We start from the raw sequence: 21,069 nt of genomic DNA, 5'->3' as shown, positions 1-21,069 counted from the left end.
GGGTTTCTTGTGGGAGGGTTCTGGCACTCAAGTACGTATTTCGCTTCATTTTCAATGTAATGGGCAATGGACTGCCATTTTGCCTTTATATCATCGGGACAAGAAGTGCTTGTAACAAGCAGTTGGGTCAGTCGAGTGGAGTATGGCGTTGCAATTTTTTGTGTTTGCAGCTTTTCAATGTCTAGCTTCCGTGCAATATCAGATCAAAAGGGTTGGAATCTTTGCTGCAATACGCAAAGCACACAAATCCACAGACAAATGAATGCCTTGTGTCATGCCAGCTATAGTATAGTTCTTTACCGTTTGGTGTTGTTGTGACGCCATGCCCGGTCCATCGTACTTCCTGTGAGACGGTACTATCTGCATTGTACTTCTCTAATACATCCGCCAGTGCGTATATTGCACCTTCCCTATAAAGAGTCTGAACATTCCACGTGCAGATCCGCAAATCATTGTCCTTTTTTCGTTTGCGTAGATCGTCAACGTTAGGGGAGTCCGTTTTACTATTCTTTTGTTTCTCAGAGTAAACCTTATACTTTTCCCCCCACCCCATGGGTTATGTGAGATCGCAAATGTATCCCTCGATATCGCGAGCCCCTTGCTCCAAGATCCGACACGTTGACCATTGGTTATTTGAAGGTACCAATAACACGCCTTGTCATTTCAAGTATCATTGACATTCAGTATGCGAGTAAGAGTCAGTGCCACCTAACCACTCACTGACACTCCTTTCGAAATCGAATCAAAAATCATCAATATTTTAAAAAAAAACTATGAGTGAATTCCTTTAAGGGAAGGTGGAAAAGACGTAAAAAGGTTTGGGACATGATCACTGTAAAGCAGTGGTGGGCAAATACACACATATTATTGCACATTATTGATTGTGTACGTGCATAAAGACACAACCCATTGGCACAGTGTGCACATGTGCTAGTGTGCCCACCACTGCTGTAAAGCCTTGCGCGTGGGTCCAAGAGATCGGCCTATATTTGGAATAGTTGATAAAAAAGATGTTGGGGTTCAAATAAAAATTTAAATTTGACCAAAATGGGGTGAAAAATGCGCTTTTTATAAGGGTATCCTTAAATGTCGGAATACAGGCACTTTCTCAAGATAAAGTCCAAAATAACATATTTTTGCTTTCAAACTGCCTATGGACAAAAAACTTGTCTGTACCAAGTTTTAGCACGACGCAGAATGGTGCTTGTACAGAAGTGTTTGGATCGTTTTAGAATTGAATTATAATCAAGAATATACTTTAAAGGACCAGACGTAAATATTTTGAAATGTTGCAACAGAATGACAAAATTAAATCAACATCCCTTGTCTTGTGTTCGTAGTGTTAGGAATATCAAAAAAATAGTTTTTCTATGTTTTCAAATAAAGATGGATTACTACAGAAACTGCTGAAATGCCTTCTTTGTTAGTTTCATTAACTTTTATGTAAAGTATTTAGTGCATCAAATGTAATTTTTCTGAACATCTATTGTATTTTGACAGTAATTTGTTTTCGTCAATGATTGCCGTTTTTTTCGACTTTTTTGTTTGCTTTAACACCTTTGAGTAGTACAAGGCCCGCTGGTGTTGCTAAAGCCATTTGATTGGCATTTTTTCTGATAGTTTTGATATGATTTGTTTATTCTTCATTGCCTGCCTCTTTGTTTCTTGTGCCACACATAACCGACAATGTCAACATCGCTTAGGTTGCAAAATTTGTTTTTGTTATTGTCCATTGATTCTTTTCCTACATAAAGTAAATTTGAATTGCAAATTTTTTTTTATAAATATTCCTGGTTTCTTCAACGCTCAGCCACTTTGTTGAGTAGATGGAGTTTTTCATCGAATCTGCCCTGTTTTACAAAAGCTATTTTTGAGATGATCGCCATTTTGCGTTATTATAGCACGGTCATAATTTACTATGCTAGATGTGAGATCGTGCTACTTACAACTATTCGTCTAGCGACTTTTCTGCAGATCTTCCCAACCTCTATCAATGGGTAAAAGCTATATCAAAAGATTATTCTTATCCAATTGTATTGTACATATGTAACTTAATTTGTACATAGGGGGCATACATTAGGATGTCCCGGTAGCATTGCAACTTCAATATCAAAATTTGTATAATTTTATAAACAATTCAACAAACTAGTCAAGGTATATTCCAGCTTGTGCGTTTTAGGATTGGAACATGCAAATTTTTACGTGTTCTAAAGTTAAAGGATCCTGGCGAGAACGTGGGAACAAATTTTTTCAGCGGTGATTATCTCCTCCTAATGCTGGCGACATTTGTGAGGGACTCGCCTATAAAAAGGAGCCCCCTTATCATTGAGCTTAAACTTGAATCGGACAGCACTCATTAATATGTGAGAAGTTTGCCCTGTTACTCAGTGGGCAAATTTGTATTTGTAAGGTTGAAAAAGGTACAATCGCCTTGATACATGGGTGTCAGATTCATATTATACTCCCAAATAGCTTCTTGCATCGGAGTCCCATGGGCTATATATTTGTTTAATCTTTTTTGGCGTATGGGGGATCTGACCCCATATACTTGGGCCGAATTTTCGCTATGAGAGTTTGGTTACTTCTCCCAAATACCTTTAAGTTGTTTCCTATATTGTTCTGATCGGTCTAAATGTCCGCTCCGTCGGTTATTGCTAATAGGAAGCAACCGTTCGAGTTCAAGGAAACATCGAAAATAACAAATTAAATACTCAGAAATGTAAATAAATTAAAGTTTCTCAATGTTTTCCTCCCTTTGGATGGGGTTTTTGCATCACTTGTGCACCAAACGAACATATAGCATTTGTTTAGAGCACTCTATTGTACATATTGCATGTATTAATCAGCTGAATCAAAAGACCGCGCCGAAGAATATGACCATGTGTGAATATTCGTTCGTATGTCCAATACATGTTTGTACTTAACCCAGAGCAGCAGTGTTCTTACTCTCCTGTTGCATTTCCAATCATTTTCCGTGCAGTGTTTTGTTTGTGTTGTTCATCAGTCAATGCAGCGACGGCCGTTAGTCACAGAACACAACCACAGTCGAACAAAATCAGCCAGTCAATAGCTTCTAGTTTAGCTAGCAGTCAGCTAGCTAGAGCTAGCACCACTCACTATTCAATCAGTCAATCAATCTTGAAAACCATGCATACGATGTTGATGATGACGGCGACGAAAGTGACGACGGTGACGATGACGACGTCGTCGACGACGCCTTTTGTGGTGGGGTTCACTTGATCGGTATGGTTCGCACATTTTCCAACACAGTTGGCGTTTACACTGTCAAATGTTTACAACGTCTGAAGTCAACAAACGGATGGTGGAGGCGCGCGTGTTTTTGTGTTCTTAGTGGTGATAATTCATATGAGCAGTGCTTACCTACCTATGTAGTAACTGCTACCTAACATTACATTACAGCATCAAGTACGCCAGTGAAATGAACGAAACAGAGTGATCTAATTGCTGTTGAACACCAGAAGAGGGGGGAATAAATGACCATATCTAGTACCCCACCAACTAGTCACTATCATCTATCGATCAATCCACCATCCTGCAAATACAAGTACACCGAATAAATGCAATGAAAGATCGATACGGTCAGTTTGTTGTTCGGTTAGCCCAGTCCGTTGGTCGGTCGGGCAGGGGATCGGTGGATCCATCGTTTGGACCCCGTAGTGTCTTGAGTGAAACATTGAAAAAGTGTATTAATATCGTTTTACTAGCCAGCCATCTGAAATAAGGCGAACGAAACGAAAACAAAAATCATAACAACAAAGAGAAATGTTTGAATTCATTAAATGATACGTAACACAACAACAACTTTGCGGTGAAGTGGTTGTTGGTTGCACATTACATTTATTAATCATTACGACGGTGGTTGACCAAGTGTTGTTTTAACGGTGCGAATAACGGAATTGCTGCTGCTAACCATCAACGGCTGTTGCTCTCTGTTTCCTATTCAAATGTGAGGAACTGATGTTTGTTTGCCTCTTCAGATACGCTGCTTTGAGGAGGTCATAATTTCCAGTTCCTTCAGGCTGGCTGTTTTGTTTTTTTGCTTTGTATGAAGTTGGTGAAGTCGGTGTCGCAATTCTACGCCATCACCTATTCGCTGCCCTTTTATGCATCAATCGGAACGATTATTTTTGGATTTGGATCAGAATTATTTTCGCCACCATGTGTATGTTTTATTTTCGAAGTAACTTTCAATAATATACTCGTATAAGTGTAGGGTTGTATGTGTGTTCTTCTGTCGCCACATACAATACATTCTCAAGTATTTTATATATTAAAAGGGGTTAAGTAGAAATTATTTTTATTATTTTTATTCTTCGTCAATTGCCAAAAAAACTTATCAACATAAGCAAGTTATTGTTACTTTTGGAGTTATGCCTCGCTTAATGTTCAACACAAGTTGTTTCCCTTAACGTCGGCCAAAAAACTATGCCCACTAATTTCGATTTTTGTTGCTGTCATTTGATGTACGGTCAATTTCGGTCGATGTGTATGTTATTGTACCCACTGTGGTATAATAACATACACTTTGTCATTCCGTTTGCAACACATTCTTAATCGGCGCAATATTTTAAGGCGATAAGAGACATCTGGAGGCCACCGTGGCGCAGAGGTTAGCATGTCCGAAATTTTTTTTTCGATCGGTTCACAATTCTTCCACATATTTTTTTCATTTCAATTAATAAAATAAATTTTCACATACAAAATGTGTTGGAATAGGTAACAAGAAATTTTTGGAGTAGTGTGATGTCCGCCCGAAGCCTCGGAGCAAATTTGAACTCTTCTGTCTAAACAAGAAATTGAAGGAAAAACGTATGTTTTTAAATGAAAAAAGAAATTCCTAGAACTTCATTATTGTGAAATGGCAATTGTTGTTCTTCGAGTATCCGAAGGCAAATTAATTAGAAATATTGAATTCATTTTCACAATCTGTATCTGTTAGCGACTGTCTGCAACTGAAATATGATTGAAATTTTGATCCCTAATTAACGATGAAAAAAACATATTGCGTATAGGGATGTATGTTTATATACATGATATATATGTTTGGTCTATATGAATAATTCATTGGTGTCGGACGTGTTTCGTGTGTGCTCCTGGTTGATTTTGTTGTTCCTCGGTAAATAAGACACGACTGAGAAAGTATTATACATCAAAGTGAAGCATTTTCGAGGCAGAGTTGTGTTGGTTGGAGTTGTACTAGTTTAAAGGCACTGGTGAGCAATTTTTAAAATAAATTTCGCAAAAACATATTACACAATTATCACTCAAATATTGGAAATTGGATGTAAACAAACACAAACGAAAATAAAATAACTATATCATCTGGCCTTGTCCAACGAACATCGAGATGACATATATTCGATAAACTCAACGAAGGATATCGATAACAACAAAACCACGGCATTGCCATACCAAGTTATTTATAAAGGGTTTTTGCCCACACTAATAATCTTAAGGAGCTATGTCACTTATGAACCAGACTCCAAAGAGGAAATGCAAAGAAATTCTGTCACCTCAAAATCAAAATAAAGTTACAATGGATCCAAATGATTTAATTACTTTAATTAGGGACACAATAAACTCAAATTTAGATGAGAAATTAAAATCTCTTCCAACAAAAGCCGACCTGGAAGAAATTAAAAATGAAATTACAGCCGTTAATTCAGAAGTACAATCTTTGAAATTAGAAAATTCGCAACTGAAAGAAGAACTAAGTAAAGTAAAGAATGAAAATGAATCGAATAAAAGGAATATTCAATGGTTACAGAACCAAGTAGCTACGAACAAGTTGTTTATTAAGGGTTTAGCTTCTGCAAGCAAACCGGAGGAAGAAGTAAAGAAACTATTTTCGGAAAATCTAGGTGTCGCACCAAGCTTTAAAACAGTTCGAAAAATCTTTGATCGTAACGGAAAGATGGCCGTAATAGTTGAACTTGAAAACCAGGACGCTATACAAGAGGTTTTCAAAAGCACGCGAAAACTGGTGAATACGTCCATCTCTATAGAGCGGGATATGATGCCAATGAAACAAGACCACAAAAAAGCTTTCCTACGATTAAAAATAGAATTACTTGCTATAAGCAAAGATTATAAAATAATGATTCGAGCGGATAAAATGAAAATTCAAGATCAGTGGTTTAGGTGGAGCAATGGAAACATACTTCTCTGTGGAAATGGTAATGGTGTGGAACAACTGGCAAAACTTTATGGAGAGGCGATAAGAAATATAAATATTAACTACGATGATTTAAAAACCTACACAAATCCAAAAAACTAGGAAAGACCCAATCAAATAATGTAAATGCCGGACAGACACCAACTCAACATACGATTTCAATTTTATCTTATAATATAAATGGGTTGGAAAATAAATATCTGTATCCTACTTTTTTCAACTACATAAAAAGTTTTGAAATCTTTATTTTATTGGAGACACATCTAGAAGATGAAAGGTCAGAAAGAGCGCGAATGTTTTTCAATGGGTTTCACTTAATTTTTATACCGGCAACACGTAATCATAGGCATGGAAGAGCTATTGGTGGAAAAATATACGGAATTAGCAAAAAATTAGAGGATTTTGGAATTACATATGAAGTGAATGAAAGTTCAGATGCGCAGCTACTAATTATACGCACCACTACATATGTCTTCACTTTAATACCGACATACATTCGTCCAGATTCTTGGTCGGAGGAATTCAATAGTCTGAAGGATGTATATAATAATCTTGAAATCACTAATGGTATTATAATGGGTGACCTGAACGTTCGCATTGGAGAACTGAAACAATATCTAAATGAAATAGGTACGGAGATGTTCGTTGCTGGTTATGACGTGAGAAAATCAAAAGACAAGGTCATTAATAAAAAAGGCAAGCAATTTGTTGAGTTTTGCAATGACTCGAATTTATTTATTTTGAATGGAATTACTCTCGGAGATGGTGAGGGTAATGTGACATATGCCAATACACTTGGTCAATCTGTAAATGATATATGTTCTGCATCTCTTGAATTGCTAGGCTTTGTTAATAACTTCTCAGTGGACGACAAAATATGGTCCGACCACTTCCCAATTGTACTCAAATTGAATTATAATATATCAGCAGAAAGTGGACAAAAAATGAATTTGTTGCCAAAGCTAATCTGGAAGGATAAGATGAAATATAAATATCAGAGAAGACTCAACGAAATTATGGATAATTATGAGGTAGCAACCAGCAATCTCAAACTAAGTAATCTTTGCGAAATGATAACGAAATCTTGGCCGCAAAAGCCGAATGAAATGCAATCATTTCAGCCGAAGCATAAATGGTATAACTTTTCCTGCAATGAAGCCCGACTAAAAAGCTTCAAATTACTGGCAAAATATCGGAAGTCGAACAATTTGGAAGATAAAATACTTTATTTGAAAGCTCAAAACTCCTACAAATCAATATGTACTAATAGTAAAAACATGTACTATCAAAATATATCTGCAAAGATAAATATCATAAATAATGCCAAAGAGTGGTGGAAGATGGCCAGAGAGATGCGAAATCACCAAAATAAAATTAGCTCACATATAAGTCCTTTACTATTCAAACAACACTTTGAAAATCTGTTAAATACGTCACAAATCATGTCCCAAATACATTATGCGCCACCGTTAAACCATGATCCGATTTTAGATGGACCCATAACCATGGGTGAATTGGAAAATATGCTTCACAAAGTCAAGTTGAATAAGGCACCGGGTGAAGATAGAATACCATATGAGTTCTTCGTATACGCAACAGAGCAATTTCACCTCCAGCTTTTAAGCACTTATAATAACATTTTCAATGAAAGCACCATGGATAAGATCTTTACAAAATCTATAATTTACCCTATTCATAAGAAAGGCGATTACGACAACCCTTCCAATTATAGAGGTATCTCATTTATGAATTGTGCCGCCAAGATATTTATGGGTATTTTAAACGATCGCATTTATACATGGGCCGAGGAAAATCATATTCTGGTAGAATACCAAGCTGGATTCCGGAGGCAATATTCTACTGTTGACAATATATACAACCTGGCAGCTATAGTTAGTCTGAAACTTAGTGAAAGGAAAAAAGTGTACGCTTTTTTCATTGATTTTAAGGCTGCCTTTGATAACATATCTCGCCAGGCATTGATCTTTAAATTGCACCAAATTGGGCTGTCATATAAAATAGTAAAAGTTATCGAAAACATATATAAAAATACGGAGTCGGCAGTATGGACTGGGCAGGAGAGGTCAGAGTACTTTGCAACAACAAGAGGTGTAAAACAAGGGTGTCTACTTTCACCCATGCTTTTTACACTTTATATAAATGATTTGCATGACAATCTGGGAGGAGGATTATATATTGAAAACATCAACATTCGCCTATTGCTATACGCCGATGACATTGTTTTACTTGCAGACGATATAACAATAATGCAAGAGATGATAGGTAAACTCGAAACCTATTGTAAAACTTGGAATCTCGAAGTAAATCTAGAAAAATCAGATATAATGGTATTTAGAAATGGAGGTAGACCTAGCAAAAAAGAAGTATGGAAGTTTAATGAAAGACAAGTCCGGATAACAAATGAATTTAAATATCTTGGTGTAACCTTTACCCCAACCATGAAATTTGGAAAACATGTACAAAATCGGAACATAATGGCGAAGAATGCTCTAAATACTACATGGGACAGTGTAATTGGGCGAAATGATATATGCATGAATGCGAAATGGAGACTTTATTTATCGGTCTGCAGGTCAATACAAACTTATGCAGCACAAGTTTGGGGTTTTGCTCATTTCGAAGAAGTTAATTTCTTGCAAAGATTTTTCATTAAGAAATTATTGCGATTACCGATGCATACACCAACATATATCTTAATGTTAGAAACTGATGTGGAAGATAGCCAAATTTATTCATTAGGATTGCACTTGAAATATCTCGGACGAATCATGTTTCAATATAACAGTTATCGTCTGCCTAACCAATTAACAGCAATAGTGATGCGCAAAAATATCTTTTGGGTGAAAGAGTTAAGAGCAGTAACACAGAGTCTTAATGTACAATGGCCCGAGACTATAAATAGCATTGAATCTTGGAACACTTTCTCAACAGAACTACTATGTTCATTAAAACTAGATCTTAAGCATAAAAGGATCCAACGAAAACTACAAAGCGATTCCCGAGATTACAAATTTTTGAATCCATCTAGAGCACAGCTGTATTTGAATGACAAATATACACAAGAAAAGATTGCATGGATATTTAAAGCTAGAAGTGGAATGTTATACCTGGGGTACAACAGATTTACTACCAGTGAAGAGGAGCGATTATGTAAATTGTGCAACATGCGAGCAGAAGAAACCTTTCAACACTTCCTTGGTATATGTCCTATTTTAAGCGAGTTTAGAATGATGGCCTTTGGAAAGACAATATTGAATCAGGAAGAGATTTTGGAGAAATTGGACGGCAAGAATGATGCCGATTGGGACAACATCGTAACATATTTAAAATCAGCATACACTTATAGACACTATTTATTATCTGAATTCCAATAGAAAGAATTCCCAAGATGTTAAAATTTATTGAGCGACAGACGTTAAATACATTGTCGCAATAACATTTATTTATTTACTTCTTCACAACGAATTGATGATACATTGTCCATATTAAAAATAAATTAGAATAACTGAATGTATTCTTGATATTAAATGAAAAGAAAAAATAGTTAAATAAAGAAGAAGAAGAACTACTACTACTACTACTACATATATATGTTTGTTTAATTTTTTTTAAAGCAGCTGAAAATATCAAGCAATTACTTTTCTAACATTGCATTGTTTCATGATACCCACTTTACTGTATGTACCTATAGTGAGTGCATTGCAATACACTCTCCTTTTCACATTCCATCGGACTAACAACGCCACATATGTATATGTATGTACATATGTATGCATGTAATGCACTTAGTTTACATGTTGTTTATGTAAATAAACAAATACAATCATATTTGTCGTCTTTTTGTTTTCTTTCGTTTCGAACGAACGGAAGTGCTTGAAATTCTACGCCTTGTGGCAAGCAGTTAAAATACGCGTATGTAAGAAAGTGTATGTGCATTCATACGTATGTATGCATAAATAGTTGTTTATTTATCACAATACAATCAAAGTCTCTTCATCACCCAATCAGTTGTTTTATGATTGATTAATTTAATAATGCGCGCATGCTCACCTGCATTTTAATGGAATCATACAAATCAAACACCAAACCTGTGATAACAATTTCATTGGTGTTTTTGTTCTTTGTTCTCTTTTATTACTGCAATATGAAGAAAGGAAATGCACTCAATTGCTTGCAGACAACTTAGTTATTTAATGAAGAAGGAATTGTTATCAATTTGCACATATACATAAATTATTGGCAATTGTAGATTTAAACGCTGTTTCACTAGGCAGTCAAGAACATGGGATGTTTATGTTCATCTCACGACTATTTTAATAGAAATCGTATCGATGACTGTTGCCCTATTTATGTTCTAGCAAAATAGTTCTTCTTTTCTAGGAAATCTCAAATATTCACAAATTTTAAAAAGAACGAGTAAGGACAAAATCTCTTTCGAAATTACATATGTATGATTACAGATAGGAAAAGGTAGGGTTTTGTGGCAACATGACTTGCGATTGCTGACTGGTCATTGCAACGTCAGGATGAAGCAGACATCTGCAGAATTTGCAGACGATCAAACATCTTTTGTGTTACTGCCAGGGAAGACAAAGAGCCTGTATTCCAGACTCTTATCCCTCTAGTCATTTATGATTTGGCTATCCAGTAATCCTGTCGTCGCTTAGAGTTTCTCTCCGGTCCACCAGATTCCATACTTTGTATAGTGCATAGGTTTTCTGATTTTCTATCGTTTCTGTTGAAGTGGCTTGCTACCGAGGTTGCAATCCAATCTAATCTAACCAAATTAGTGAACGCTCTTTCATAAATTTATTTATTTTATTCCAGTTATAATATAGAGGCCATCGTGGCGCAGAGGTTAGCTTGTCCGCCAATGACGGCTTATGTCTGGGTTCAAATTCCGGCGTGAACATCAGAAAAATTTTCAGCGGTTGTTACCACCTTACTAATGCTGGCTAAATTTATGTGGTATTCTGCCAAGTGGTGTCGCAATGCGGCACGCCGTTCGGACTCGGCATAAAAAAGGAGGCGCTATATCATTGAGCGTAAACTTTAATCGGATGCACTCATTGATAAGAACCTCACAAATGTTGCCAGCATTAGGAGGGGATAACCGTCGCTGAAAAATTTTCTGATGTTCCGGCCAGAATTCGAACCCAGGCGTTCAGCGTCATGCTAACATGCTAACCTCTGCGCTACGGTGGCCTCCATTTAGTAGCAGTAGTTATATTGGGTTGCCCAAAAATTAATTGCGGATTTTTTAAAAGAAAGTAAATGCATTTTTAATAAAACTTAGAATGAACTTTAATCAAATATACTCTTTTTACACTTTTTTTCTAAAGCAAGCTAAAAGTAACAGCTGATAACTGACTGAAGAAAGAATGCAATTACAGAGTCACAAGCTGTGAAAAAATTTGTCAACGCCGACTATATGAAAAATCCGCAATTACTTTTTGGGCAACCCAATAACAGAAGCCATTAGAGCCAACTTATCATCGTTTATGTTTCAAGGATATTTAAATTTGGATTTAGTTATGACAAATCCATTGCATTAAATGCAAACTATTTTTTAAAAAGTTAAGCCATGGTAGAATGCAAAAATGCTTATAAAAATGTTTAAATTATAATTTAATTTCTTGGTATGACAGAAAGTTGCCATCAAGGCGTATTTAATAAGGTGGACGCATCGGCGAATTGCTACAACGAAGCATTTTTTTTTGAGAACTTGATATGTCAAAATTTATAAGCAAGGCGAATAAAATTCTATTCGCTGTGACATTTAAAATTTTCGGCAAATTTGCTTCGACCAATCAGACCAAAAACTTTATTTATTTTTGAATGTCAACCAAGAAAAAACAAATTTTAAAATTTACAAAATTCCTATTAGCTGCAAGGCTTAACCCAAAAAACTACCAAGATGGCAGGCTTAAATAACATCCACTAGGTTATTGTAGCGGTAGATTGTTAGTAAGTCAAGCTGACATTGAATGTTGCAAAATAATTAGCTTTCTACTAGCAAAGAGCTCAAAAATGAAGATTGTGACTAGAGCTCCGTCACTACAAGTGGGGCTTTTGAATGACTTTTTGAAGCTCTTGGATATTCGTGCGATGTTTAGGTCATTAGAAGACAACAGTTAAGTTTGTTAGCTACTAAGATGACGTTGTCATTATGGTGTATGGTCGTGTGCCAAGATTGACCAATGGACTTGATGTATCTCCCGAAAGAAAATGATTGTGCAATTCACCAATACGAGGTAACTTGGTGTGTTCAGGGTATCTCACTTCGATAGGGTGGAGCTACTGCTCTCATTGCAATGTTAGGATTTTGATGTCGCCCTAGACACATGACGGAATTACGTTTGATGTGTGGGGATGAGGATGATTTATAGATAGTTGAGCACCTATTGCGGCACTGCCCTAAAATTGCGGGGCAAGGTGCAGGATTATGGCTATCTTTATGCGCATAGTCCTTTCACCATTCTTGACTAATATAGCTACCGAACTCTCCAGCCCGCCTTACCGCCGTCATGTCCTTACCGCCGTTTTGTCATGTATTTTGGCTCCTTCTGGCTGACATTGTAATGACGTAAATGTTATTTAACGTAAAGTGTTATTTGTGGTACTGCCATTATAAAGGGTGATTTTTTTGAGGTTAGGATTTTCATGCATTAGTATTTGACAGATCACGTGGGATTTCAGACATGGTGTCAAAGAGAAAGATGCTCAGTATGCTTTGACATTTCATCATGAATAGACTTACTAACGAGCAACGCTTGCAAATCATTGAATTTTATTACCAAAATCAGTGTTCGGTTCGAAATGTGTTCAAATTTTGACAAATTTTGTTCAGCCATGAGGCTCATTTCTGGTTGAATGGCTACGTAAATAAGCAAAATTGCCGCATTTGGAGTGAAGAGCAACCAGAAGCCGTTCAAGAACTGCCCATGCATCCCGAAAAATGCACTGTTTGGTGTGGTTTGTACGCTGGTGGAATCATTGGACCGTATTTTTTCAAAGATGCTGTTGGACGCAACGTTACGGTGAATGAACACATTTCGAACCGAACACTGATTTTGGTAATAAAATTCAATGATTTGCAAGCGTTGCTCGTTAGTAAGTCTATTCATGATGAAATGTCAAAGCATACTGAGCATCTTTCTCTTTGACACCATGTCTGAAATCCCACGTGATCTGTCAAATACTAATGCATGAAAATCCTAACCTCAAAAAAATCACCCTTTATAACCTACGTTTAAAAACCATTACAGCAGCAAACAAAAATCGATTAAAAATATATTTTTTGAAGTTTATATTTTTGTAAGGCGTATTCAAGAATTAATCGACGTATCAAATTCTATCAGCTGGGTTGATGCGGCCACCTGATTAACATGCTTTGGTTGCCATAAATAATTTAAAATTTCATATACAGTAGACTCTCGCAAATTTGAACTTCTCCGTTCCTCGCGCTGTTCGCATTTCTGGATGCATTAGAATAGTATAACACAAAAACAAATTATTTTTCAATCTAACAACACGAACCCCAAATAAATTGACAAACTTTTAATTCTTTAAAAATTTGCAAGATAAAATCAGTTCTTGTTGTTGTAGCCACATTTTCATGTGGAAGTGACGATCCTCGTCAAGCTCCTGCAGGTGAGTAAGCTCGTTCCGATCCAAAGGACCGATCGCCGCGGGAACAGTGTGGCCATTGGTTATTTAAAGGCGCCAAAAACACTCCTTGTCATATCAAGCATCATAGGCACTGAGTGCAAGAGCCGGTGCCGCCCGACCTCTCACTGGTACTCTGCGCTCAATAACTCTGATTGTCCGCGACTGCCGTTGCAGCTACTTCATATCAAGCATTCCACTATTTACAACCTGTGGACGCCAATGAACACCACACAGATCGGACCTCAATGTTCGAGCCTGTGTGGTGCTCTCAGCAATCCCTGGTCGGGACATAAAATCAGTAATATGTACTTGTTTTTGTTTTTTTTTTACTACACATAACGATACCGTAACGAAAATTCAATAGGTTGGACATATCCTTACTAGATAATAAGCTAAAATTATTAGCCATTCAATGTGAGTATTTACGCTTTTCAATGCTGTTACATCAGAAACAACTGAAGTTTCCTCATTACTATCAGTGCATTACTATCATTCCAATTTTCGATTTCATCCATATTTTATATTGTTTTCGTTAATTTGATGCAATATGTTTTGGTTTATTTTATTACAAATCTGATTTTGTGGATACAATTGTGCTGGTGGCAAATCATCGCTACTGTTGTAATCGCTTGAATCCCAATTAAATAATTTAGGCAAAGCCATTTTTAACATCATATTTCGCACCCCATTCATGTTTCGCCACCATTATTGCGTCTTGAATGGACCTTTTAAATTATCTGCAAAACTTTCTCCAAATCAACATATCAAAAGAGAGAGCAACGCAGACGTCTCTGTTATTGGCGAATGATTTTGTCAAATTTCAATGAAGCAAAACAAGTTAAGAAAAAAATTCGTAAAAAAAAAATTGCTTTGTTTTGCATGAAAACTCCGAGAAATTAGAACCACATATTCGAATTTTAGAGCGGTAGATCCTTCAAACCGAGAAGACCAAAAGCCTGGGGGAAAGGTCAAGTGGTGGGTGACACCTCGTAACTTGGTGTCGGCGCAGAAGATCGAGTCGCTTGGAATGCTTTTCTACGTTCGGCTAGTGGAACAAATATTCTGTCATAGCTAATTAAAGTAAAGTAAAGTAAGATCATTTAGACGGTCTACTGCAACATAAAAAACAAAAACAAAATCAGTGTATTAATAAAAAATGTCTAATTTTATGCATTGCCTAAACAACATTCATGCAGACACGGTAGCAGATGCGGTAATTGGCTACCGGGTGAATGTAGTCCTTGGAGAACGGCAAACCAGAGTAGTTTCGCCCTTAATTACGTTCCGGCAGATGCGGCCGCCTCAACTCCTACAGAGCAAGGATTGATGCCGACGTGCAAGATGTATGTCCCGATTGTAACCAGGGACCGCACAATACACGACGCCTGTTTAACTGCCCGGCCAGACCCACTCGACTCAGACCCAGAATCCTGTGGACGCACCCCAACTTAGTCGCATAGTTCCTGGGTCTTGACACTCAACAGAATCAACCAGACGAAAGATAAAACTCAATAAACTGCTACCACACAACAATAACAAAAATTATTTCACTTCTTGTCGTTTTTGTGTATTCGTTAAGAGTGGAGAATAAAACCTTGGTTGTCAAGGAGACATAAACTGTTACAAGGGGTTTACTGCTTCAAATTTCAGCAAAAAGGGGCGTAAGTGCTGATGTTGACTGTAACTGGTACTATTGTTAAAGGATCTCTTCAAAATTTGGTAAATTCTGGGTAAGAAATGCGGCTTTTGTGCATTCAATGCATTTAATCGAAAAACGGGGCATCTGCAGCTGCATACAAATATAGCCAGATCGCGACGAATTGGTAGTAAACAAGCATTTCTTGTCTTCCAAATTTTTAAATCGGGAGATCGCCTTATCCAAACTCGGCACATTTATTGCTTGAAATAACTCTGCCGAGGCTATGTCAAGATATAGACTGGTTTCAACAAAAGACGAACAAATATGTCTAGATCGTATGTGACTATAACGATAATCTAGTATGTATGCTTTGTAGGGTCGAAAATGTGTAATTTGATGATGGTGAAAATGGCCAATTCTTCGGCGATAAAACGGGTATAAAACCACATTTTCGGCTTATAGAACATTTGGTAGGGTATGGTCGAGTTTGGTAGGAATTTTCTTAAATTTTGGTAGGAAATAATTTTTTTGAGTGGCAACAATGGTCTTGGGATATGCAAATATAAGATGAAATAAAATAATGTAACACCAATCCTAAACTTTCTTGTCTTCATAAGCAAATAACAGAAAATTTTTGGGCAAACCATACAAAATAAAAATGATACATACAAACAAAAACTTATCTGTTACTGAATTAATGAGTTTAATGCTTTCTTAAATTATATTTTCTATAAGTCATATTTTTGCTCGACTTTTATTGGTTTGTGAAACATTCTTTACAGATTACTCTTCAGCTACAAGTTATCCCGAATTTCGGGTAAACAACACATTACCGAGGATGGACACCGACGATGTGGAATCAACCTCAAGTAGCGCAATGTCAAAAATAGGCGCCCTATTTACATTCACCTCACCGGCAGTAAAGAAATTACTGGGATGGAAGCAGGGAGATGAAGAGGAGAAATGGGCTGAAAAGGCTGTCGATAGTTTGGTTAAAAAGTTAAAAAAGCGTCAAGGAGCTATAGAGGAATTGGAAAGAGCCTTATCATGTCCTGGCCAACCATCAAAATGCGTGACAATTCCACGTTCATTGGACGGACGTTTACAGGTAAGTTCTGTGATTGCTGACTTTGGTGATCAAAAAATCGACTTTCCTAAACCCGTTTTTCGAGATAATCGAAAAATAAAGTTTTTTTTTTTAAAAAACCGGTATAAGTTTTTGAGATTTTTAAAAACCCTGTTAATCCTTTAATAATTTTATAAATAAACTTAGGACGAAGTCAAAAGTCGACCAGTTTAATGCTTTCTATCCAAAGAATAGTATAGCAAAAAAACAGTTAAGAGTCAACAAAAGTGTGTTGTTGCTGGAAGCATTTGACTGGTTTCCCGTATCTTCAGCGGGAGATGTCAAATGGATCATTGTTCTTTACAACCATCCCAACTAGAGTAGGTTGTAAAGCACACATCTGAATTTAAACAGGGATCTTTAAGACGACTTGATTCATAAGCGCAATGGAAACGAAATCAAATCTTACTTCCTCTATTCAAATCGAACTTATCCAACGATGCCAATAGCCACAAAAACAAACATCTTTTGCAAAACTCTTTTATTCTTCGCACGGCCATCGCCCAACTGTTGAAGCCGCCAGTGCTGTGTATAGGCAGTGACCTACACCACACGCGACTTGCCAAGCACCATGATCCATTTAACATCTCCCGCTGATGATTTTTCTTGGTCGAAAATGAAATCACGATACGGGAAACCAGTCAAATGCTTCTAGCAACAACACGATTTTGCTAACTCTTAAATGTTTTTTGCTTTACTATTCTTTGAATAGAAAGCATTAAACAATAGTCTAAAGCCGGACAATTCCTGCAGTGGAATCTCAAGAAAAAACATTTCGCTAATATTTTGCAGAAGAAAACACGAAATTTTGAATTAAGTGCTCTCTAAAGACATAATTTCAATAAAATTTTTCATAAAGGTTTAAATTTAATGAAATTTTCCATGAAGGCAAAATTTCAATGAAATTTTTCATATAGGCTTTATTTTAAAGAAATTTTCTATGAAGGCAAAATTTCAATGAAATTTTCTCTTGGGGCAAAATTTCAAAGAAAAATCTTTAGATAAAATGTTGATTAATTGTACTTTAAAATGTTTCTTTATTTTCAAATTTTAAAGAAGAAATTTTGAAGACACTTTTCTTTACAAATATTTTCAAATGACAAAATTTTTTGAAATCTCATTACTCAAAAAAAAAAATTTTTGGCTAAATTTGTCTAAATTTGGCTTTTAATTGTAATCAGTCTGTAAACCATTCCTTAAGAGCAAATTAATTTTAAAAATTTTCCAAATTGCCAATAAAAATAAGACATTAAATTGTAAATTGATTGAACATGAATTTATTTTCAGGTATCACATCGCAAAGGATTGCCGCATGTTATATATTGCCGTGTTTGGCGTTGGCCTGATTTACAGTCACATCACGAACTTAAACCATTAGAGATATGTCAGTATCCATTCTCAGCAAAACAGAAGGAAGTTTGCATAAATCCTTATCATTACAAAAGGGTTGAAAGTCCTGTCTTACCGCCCGTATTAGTACCACGCCACTCGGAATTCGCCCCTGGGCATTCAATGCTGCAGTTCAATCAAATGGGCGAGTCTACAATGCCACACAATGTTAGTTACTCCACGGCAGGCTTCAACAATCACCTAAGCCCCAACAGCCCGCCAATGACATCAGTTGGCAGTCCAAGTTCTGTGAATTCCAATCCTAACTCACCATACAGCAGTATGGCTGAGACGCCACCGCCGGCCTACAGTCCATCAGAAGACGGAAACTCAAACAATCCCAATGATGGCACACAATTGCTTGACGCTCCCATGGGCGATGTGGCCCAGGTAAGCTACCAAGAGCCAGCGTTTTGGGCTTCAATTGCATACTACGAACTAAACTGTCGCGTGGGTGAGGTATTCCACTGCAATAACAATTCCGTAATAGTAGACGGGTTTACAAATCCTTCTAACAACTCGGATCGCTGTTGCTTAGGACAATTGAGTAATGTGAACCGTAACAGTACAATTGAGAATACCCGACGTCATATAGGTAAGAACATTGCAAACATCTTAATGAAGCCCTGATGATAACTACAGTCTATCTCTTTAGGAAAAGGTGTGCATTTGTACTACGTTACCGGTGAGGTTTACGCTGAGTGCCTGTCTGATTCGGCCATCTTTGTGCAATCACGCAATTGTAACTATCATCACGGCTTCCATCCCAGCACCGTTTGTAAAATACCACCTGGTTGTTCTTTGAAGATTTTCAATAATCAAGAATTTGCTCAATTGCTTTCCCAGTCGGTCAACAACGGCTTCGAGGCCGTGTATGAGCTAACGAAAATGTGTACGATACGTATGAGTTTCGTGAAGGGCTGGGGTGCCGAATATCATCGGCAGGACGTAACCTCTACACCTTGCTGGATTGAAATACACTTACATGGACCGCTGCAGTGGCTGGACAAGGTCCTAACACAAATGGGCTCACCCCACAACGCTATAAGTTCGGTGTCGTAAAAGTCCATTGACGCGGCACCACAATGTTTTTCATTATTTTTAAGAGTACCATTAGTATAAGTTTTAAGTAAACGAATTGAGGAGTTAAGTTCAAAATTTAAAAATCAGTCAAATCCTGACACAAAAAGAGAAAAGCAGCTTAAAAGACCATTAACTTTATTGTTTGAGCATATATAGATTTTTTTCGTATTTTTTATTTTCCTTTATTTTTGTCATTTTCGTGAACGAAGGTTTTAGCGGTTTCTTAATGATGTGTGAGATGAACTTATGATAGATGGGTTTTTTTCTGATGACTATGAACCAGCCTTACTTATGATTATTCTCGTTATCCCTATTTCGTTAAATAGGTGGTTGTTCCACGTCGCGTTGCTGGGGGGAGAAAGTCGATTGAAAAACAAGTAGTGATTACTTTCGAAAAGAACACGACGCCGCATATGATACGGACGATTGTGCGATCATGGCATCAGGCCCCCACCCATTGTTGACATCTGCGATAGGTTGAATGTCTACCACAACGAACTTGCCTCACATTTCGCTGCAAGAAATCTGAAATACGCGTGAGGTGAATACAGAGCTGACTGTGATGGTCGACGGAGAAATGATCCCGACCATCAAGTGTCCCAAAATACTTAGCGTCACTTTGACAGCTCTTACACATCCTCCCCACATGCCATAGCAATTTGCGATAAAGTCAAAAGTAGAAACAAGGTCCTCAAGTCACTTGCACTTGGCGTGCAGACAAAGAAACCTTGTTGATCATATACAAAGCAATTGGCCGGTCTGTGGTAAGTTATGCAGCGCCAGTGTGGTCTCGTCAGCTCTGTGACAAGCAGTGGAATAATATTCAGATCTGTCCTTAGTTCTCATGTGGACCGCCCCCATCAGAAGACAAAGATTCTACCAGTGCGAAGACATAACTACATGCGGTATTAGCAATACCTTTTGGGCTGTTATCGCAGAGACCATTCAAATCATCATCTTGTCGATAGATATCCACCGCCCAGAAGCCTTAAGGCAGATCTACATGATCTATAGCGCGAGGTTTAGCGCTACAAGAAAGAACCTCAAGATCAAGCGGCATAGCAAGCTGGTCTAGACAACATTCAAGTAGACACGGTAGCAGATGCGGCAAATGGTTACCGGGTGAATGTAGTTCTTGGAGAACGACCGCCTCCCATTGCACCTGAAGAAATGGACCTCCCCCGGCAAACCAGAGTAGTTCTGGCTTAATTACGATCCGGCAGATGCAGCCGCGTCAATTCCTACAGAGCAAGGATTGATGCCGGTGTGCAAGATGTATGTCCCGATTGTAACCAGGGACCGCACGATGCACGTCACCTGTTTAACAGCCGAGCCAGACCCACTCGACTCAGACCCAGATCGGATCGTAGAGTTCCTGGGTCTCGACATTCAACAGAATCAAGCAGACGAAAAATAGAACACAACTGCTACAACAACAACATCTTTCGAAAAGTTTATGGACGATGGGGCCATTGTGTCATCCTCCCCCACCCCACAACAATGAGTGACTTATTTTGTTTGCAAAACATTTTCTCTGCCGCTTATGCTTTATACATATTAAACAAGTCTCATGTGCCTTTTTATTGTCGTAGCATTTTAGTTAGATATTATTTTCATTTATATCAATAGGGTTACGTTTGGCGGTTCCAACCATATGATCATGCTGTCGCTGTAGCTGTCTATTAGTGTCTGTAGCCAATATGCGTCGCTGATTAGAATAAATATCAATTATTTGTACCGCGAACAAAAGGGAAATTCGGTTTAATTTTGTTTTACTACTGCAACAGCAATGTTCTCTCAGCAATATGTCGAAAGTTTTTCGAGTGTATATTAGCAATTAAATGACCCGTGCAACAATTATGATCTTCCTTTAGTTTTAAACTTTTTTTTAATTTTATAATTGGTTTGATTTTACTTTTATCAAAAAATAAACATTTAAGAAAA

At 37.3% G+C, this 21,069-nt stretch overlaps 1 protein-coding gene across 3 annotated transcripts in view; it reads left to right on the top strand.

The window, feature by feature from the left end:
* Nucleotides 1-21,069, top strand: part of LOC106081273 (protein mothers against dpp) — a 37,319-nt gene extending 16,250 nt beyond the window's left edge. For 2 of the 3 annotated variants that reach the window (XM_013243129.2, XM_013243130.2), the window contains exons 2-4: nt 16,310-16,635; nt 17,941-18,637; nt 18,698-21,069. In XM_013243129.2, the coding sequence (XP_013098583.1) occupies nt 16,366-16,635; nt 17,941-18,637; nt 18,698-19,104 (1,374 nt within the window). In that variant the 5' untranslated portion in view covers nt 16,310-16,365 and the 3' untranslated portion in view covers nt 19,105-21,069. Of the gene's footprint in view, nt 1-3,266; nt 4,184-16,309; nt 16,636-17,940; nt 18,638-18,697 lie in introns of those variants that run through there. The other variant, XM_013243128.2, reaches the window with a different exon arrangement.

This window comes from Stomoxys calcitrans, chromosome 3 (assembly GCF_963082655.1).
Source record: "Stomoxys calcitrans chromosome 3, idStoCalc2.1, whole genome shotgun sequence".
Lineage (NCBI taxonomy): Eukaryota > Metazoa > Arthropoda > Insecta > Diptera > Muscidae > Stomoxys > Stomoxys calcitrans.
Note: the sequence above shows the minus strand (reverse complement) of the source record. Positions and strands in the feature narration are given on the sequence as shown.